The sequence below is a fragment of the Megascapheus bottae genome, chromosome 6, assembly GCF_031878675.1.
Source record: "Megascapheus bottae isolate mThoBot1 chromosome 6, mThoBot2.hap1, whole genome shotgun sequence".
Lineage (NCBI taxonomy): Eukaryota > Metazoa > Chordata > Mammalia > Rodentia > Geomyidae > Megascapheus > Megascapheus bottae.
The window spans coordinates 20,069,905-20,075,282 of NC_143514.1; the positions used below are offsets into that span (position 1 = coordinate 20,069,905).

The 5,378-nt window shown below is 56.6% G+C and overlaps 1 protein-coding gene across 1 annotated transcript; it reads right to left on the reverse strand.

The window, feature by feature from the left end:
- Nucleotides 1-452: 452 nt before the first annotated feature.
- On the reverse strand, nt 453-5,073 carry Kcna2 (potassium voltage-gated channel subfamily A member 2). Its single transcript, XM_090334396.1, has 3 exons — nt 4,998-5,073; nt 3,119-3,447; nt 453-2,631 (listed from the first exon to the last, which is right to left on the reverse strand). Exon 3 carries the CDS (start codon nt 2,486-2,488, stop codon nt 989-991), a length of 1,500 nt encoding a protein of 499 aa, XP_090190522.1. The 5' UTR covers nt 2,489-2,631; nt 3,119-3,447; nt 4,998-5,073; the 3' UTR covers nt 453-988.
- Nucleotides 5,074-5,378: the final 305 nt, after the last annotated feature.

Sequence of the window (5,378 nt, forward strand, 5' to 3'; positions counted from 1 at the left end):
ATGGCTGGACCACATCATAAGGAAAGCAGACATCTCTAAACTCTAGTGTAAACAAAGAGATCAGTCATTTTTGTGTGTGTGACCCTGAAACCTGCAAAAATATGGTGACATCTGAAGCTGAGAAGTCCCTTCATTGGGGGCTTCTCCTCACAGCCAAAAGGAATGAATATGAAACTTGACATACTAATGGTCTCTCCCCCAGGATTCCCTCACATCAACACTGCAGAGGGGGGAAAAAGAGCAGAATGCAGCATTTTCTGTTATGAAACCCAAGCCTCCAGAGCATCTACTTGGCAACTATAACTCACAAACCCCAGCCTGTGACACAGAGTAATTCCAACACACAGGACTATGTGTTCTTTTCAATGAAGGAGAAGGAGGAGAAGGAGAAGAAGAAGGAGGAGAAGGAGAAAGAGAAGGAGAAGAAGAGGAGTAGGAGGAGGAGGAGGAGGAGGAGGAAGATGAGAAGGAGGAGGAGGAGGAAGAGGAGGAAGAAGAGGAGGAGGAGGAGGAGGAGGAGGAGGAAATGGGGTGAGGAATGACCTTCTGAATAATCATCAGAGCTTTAAAACTAAGCCTTCATGGTGTCCCTCTGTGGTGGGGCAGGTGAGCTAAAGTAGACTCAAAGGAGGGGCTAGAACCCATCCCCCGGGGGTTGTGTGCATTTACTTAGAAAGGAAGGGTGGTGCTGATATGGTGGGTTCTGTATGGGAAATGAGGTTACCGTAGTTCATCTTTCTGAAATTATAGCTCCATAAGGTGACCCTCATCTTTGGAAACCCCTAAGCCAGTGATAAAGATTTGCATGAAAGCCATGATAGATATTCTGGGTTCTAAATCAAAAATCTTAAGATCAAAAGTCACTTGCACGACTATCGCTTTCCATGCAGAACCAGATGTACACTGTAGAACACTGACTACAATGCAGGCTATTATGCAATATCTGCATTAGTCCCGTGGAGCCGTGAATTATGATAATAGGTTTCAATCAGACATCGGTTAACATTTTGGTAATATTCACATAGTTTGTGTTAGCCAAGGTACAGTTGGCTGTCTTTAAGTTCTCCTCTCTAAAGTCCTCATTACTGTTGTTTACTCCCTCCTGGATCTCCATGTAATCAGACTTACTTATAGTAGAGGCACTTCTACTTTTCTTTAGGTCAGGGGAGGATGGGATCTTTGGACAGCTTGTCACTTGCAAGTACTGGGCCTGTTCCTCTCCCTCTGTCTCCCGGTGGTAGAAGTAGTTGAAATTAGACACAATGACAGGGACTGGTAAGGCAATGGTTAACACACCTGCAATTGCACAGAGGGAACCTACTATCTTTCCCCCAATGGTAGTTGGAACCATGTCTCCATAGCCTACGGTTGTCATGGAGACGACTGCCCACCAGAAGGCATCCGGGATGCTGGGGAACTGGGATTCTCGCTCATCGGCTTCTGCAAAATACACAGCACTAGAGAAAAGGATGACCCCGATGAAGAGAAAGAAGATGAGAAGGCCCAATTCTCTCATGCTGGCTTTCAGGGTCTGACCTAGAATCTGGAGACCTTTGGAGTGTCTGGACAACTTGAAAATCCGAAAGACTCTTACCAGCCGGATGACTCGGAGGATGGCCAGGGACATGGCCTGCTGGCCCTGCTGGGCATCCTCTGGTTTCTCAGCCAGCTCGGTGCCCAGGGTGATGAAGTAAGGGATGATGGCTACAATGTCGATGATGTTCATGATATTGGTGAAGAAGCCGGCTTTGCTGGGACAGGCAAAGAACCTTACCAGAAACTCAAAGGAGAACCAGATGATGCAGAGAGTCTCTACAATGAAGAAGGGGTCAGTGAAAGAGGTGGACTGCTGGTACCCGATGGTACTGTTGGAATAGGTGTGGAAGGTCACCCCACCGCCGTGCATGTCTTCATTCTCATCCCGGAAGATGGGCAAGGTTTCCAGACAAAAGCTGACGATGGAGATCAGAATCACCATGACAGACACAATGGCTATAATCCTGGCAGGCCCTGAGCTCTCAGGGTATTCAAAGAGAAGCCACACCTGTCTCTGAAACTCATTTTCTGGCAGAGGACGCTCTTCCTCTTTGATGTAGCCTTCATCCTCTCGAAACATCTCCATCGCTTCTTCTCCTAACTCATAGAACCGGATTTCTTCAGAGAATATATCTAAGGGTACATTCACAGGGCGCCTCAGCCGGCCCCCAGATTGGTAGTAGTACAAAATAGCATCAAAGCTAGGGCGGTTGCGATCGAAAAAGTACTCATTGCGGAGGGGATCGAAGTACCGCATCCGCTTCTTGGGGTCTCCTAAGAGGGTCTCTGGAAACTGGGCTAAAGTCTTGAGCTGGGTCTCAAACCGCAGCCCTGAGATGTTGATCACCACCCTCTCACAGCACTCGTGGTCTGCCTCTGGGTCATAGGTGTCTTGTGGGTGCCCAGGGAGGGCAGCAGCCTCGTCCGCTGGGTCTCCGGTGGCCACCGTCATAATGGGGACTGAGAGAAGCGCCTGTGGCTTGGTCTTCCAGGTGCCTGGTGGCAAAGGGGGCTCAGGATGCTGCTCGCGGCCCCAGGAAACACAGCAGCATTGGACCAGGCTCCTGCAGGAGAGCCCTGGGAGCTCTCTGAGGACTGCAGAGAGAGAGGCAGTTGGGAACATGAGACCTCGAGGCCTTGGGCACTGGCAGCCTGGCCTTGCCTATTGGTTGCTGCCTCCTAGCACCCAACCAAGAATTCCGAAACAAAAAATGATCATTATGTCTTCTACCCATACGAAAAGCAGAATTTCTTCCCACCTTGTAACTTGTCTGGGAACCCCTGAGGAACAAGTAGCAATCTCTCAAGGAATCTGTGAGATGCCCTGCACAGGGTCTGGGGTGGGGTGGGGGGGCATAGACTCTTCTGCATCACACAGCATGCTAGGGCAGAGCCCAATCCTAACAGATGAGAGGGGAACCCTGTCCCCGTGCTAAGCTACCATGTTGGGGCTATCTGTATCCTGGCAGGTACAATCCTCATACTGAGGAGATCTTGGGGCGATACTTCCTCATGAACACCATCCCCAGGACCTATACCCCACTGTTATTCAACAATAGATTTACCTGGCCAGAAAACAAACCTGAGGCTCTCTCCGTGCAGAGCTGATCAGCTGCTGTGGGAATCCTAGACACAAACACAGTCAGTCCAGTGCCCCATCACTGTCTTCTCACTTGAGCTAGAAATAATGGTGAGTCATTCCGGGCAGGAGGGCAAGGTGCGGGTCCTGGAGGTGAGTGTGAGGGCTGGCCTGGGCTGGAGGGTACCAGGGGGGGATGCCTGGACTGGGGCATGCGGGACTTGAGAACACAGCGGTGCTGGGATCTGGAGCTTTTCTTTGGAAGGAAGGAGGCAAGCTGCACAGCTCAGCAAAAGCTGGAGTCTGGCTGTCCTCAGGAGGTGTGACGTTGCCTGGAAAATACAGCAGCAAGGTAGAACCAAGGTTTTCAGGCCGCTGGTGCCGAAATTAAGGAGGGATCTGGCAGCTCCCTGCACACCCCCAGGCCCAACCTCTATTCTGGTGCCGGTGAGAACCGACCCGAGCCTCAGCCTCCCAGCTCCCAGTTACTTCTGAACACGAGATTATATACATACATATATATATATATATATATATATATATATGTGCACCAGCTTCAGTCACAAGCCTTCATCTTTGGCTGGGCTGTCTTCTCTGGGGATTTCCGGGGCTAATGGAGATCCTCTCATCTTCAGCTACCATCATCAGGAGGGGCTCATGGCCAAGCAATCCCCACCCCCACCCAGACACACACCTCCCGGGGCGGGGGTGGGGGGGTGGGGAAGGGCTGCCCTCTGTACCAGCTCCGCCCCTGGCAGGGGTCCAGGCATAGCAGCCCCATCTCCTGGATCTAGGGAGACCCCCCCCCAGCCCTCCCCGCACGCAACAAGGTCTTCCCAACAGAACGCCTGGATGGCTGCGTGGCTGCACTTACAGTCCCTCCGGGATGCCGGGGCTCACGTGGCATTTGAGCTGGGCCGGGAGCTCGACCACCCGGGTCTCCTCAAGAAAAAAAACCCCTGCCATCTCCGTGGCAGGGAGCGCAAAACAAATGCCCAGCCGGCCTGGCTGCGAGACAGCTTGGTAGCAGCCCGAGGGGGAGTCTGGGGGAAGCTGGCTTCCGGGCTGGCCCCCTGCCGACCCAGTCCCGCCGGGGGGCCCCGTGAGGAGGGGTCGGGGCCAGGTCCCCAGCTCCGCGGGCTCGCGCCGGGATTCCGCCGGGCGCGCTCCCGGCGCGGCGCAGCAGACCCTCCGGCGGGCCGCGGGCGAGCGCGCCGCCTTAACTCCTTCCTGCCCGCCGCGCTCCGCTCGCGCCGCCGCGCTTCGCTCGCGGGGTGCCGCGTGAGACCCCCCCGGGGCACCCGGAAAGGACAGCAGGAGCTCGGGAGCAGATTATGCCAGATTGCAGCCCCGGATCTACGACTTCACCGAGAGCGCAAGGCGGGGGGCTCCCGGCACGGGGACGAGCCCTTTCCGCAGTGAAGCCTTTTTATGTTAATTTTTTTTTATTTTTATTTTTAATTCCCATCTGGAGAGGCGAAGCCTGGCCGACCCCAGCGACCCGGCTCGCCTCGGACCCCGGCTATTCACCAGACCTGGTTCAGCCTTCAGTCGCGCTAACCACCACCCTCTCGGCGGCGCCCCCCGCCCCGCACCACGCACTCCCGGCGGCTCCCCCAATCCCAGCTCCTGAACTCTGCCTCGGCCGGAGCGAGCGTCGGGGCCCCCCAGCCCCCGCGCCCATCGGCTCGCGTGGGTCCGCCGCCCTGCGGGCAGACAGCCGGAGTCCGCACCGCCCGCTTGCCTCGAACTCAGCCCCAGCCCGCAGCGCGGCCAGGCTGCGCCTCCCGGCGCCCCGCAGCCCCTCCGGGCGGCACCGCCACCACACCGGGGTGGGGGGGACAACGTGCTCAGCTCCACACCCCGACCCTCCCCGATTTACCCTTCTGGATGAGCACCCACAGCCTCCATGTTCCGGGGCGCCGCGCAGGGCTTTGCAGAACCCCCGCTGCAGGCGGAGAGGGTGGCGCGGTGGTGCGGGCGGCCAGCCGGGAGCCGGCTCTGCAGTCCCGCGGGCGGCGCGTACGGAGCGCCCGGCCGCCGCCCCGCAGCCGCACCGCGCCGCACCGCGCCACGCAGCGCCGCACCTGGCCCGGCAGCGAACTCGAATTAAAGGGACCAGCAGGGGTCAGAGCTCTCCAGGCGCCCGGCTCGCCGCCCGGCCGCCGTGCGCACTGCCGGACCGGACCCCCCCTAGCACACCAGGAAGGCACCCCATTCCTTGGCTAGAGCCTAAGGAACGGCGAGCCGAGCTCGTCTGGCT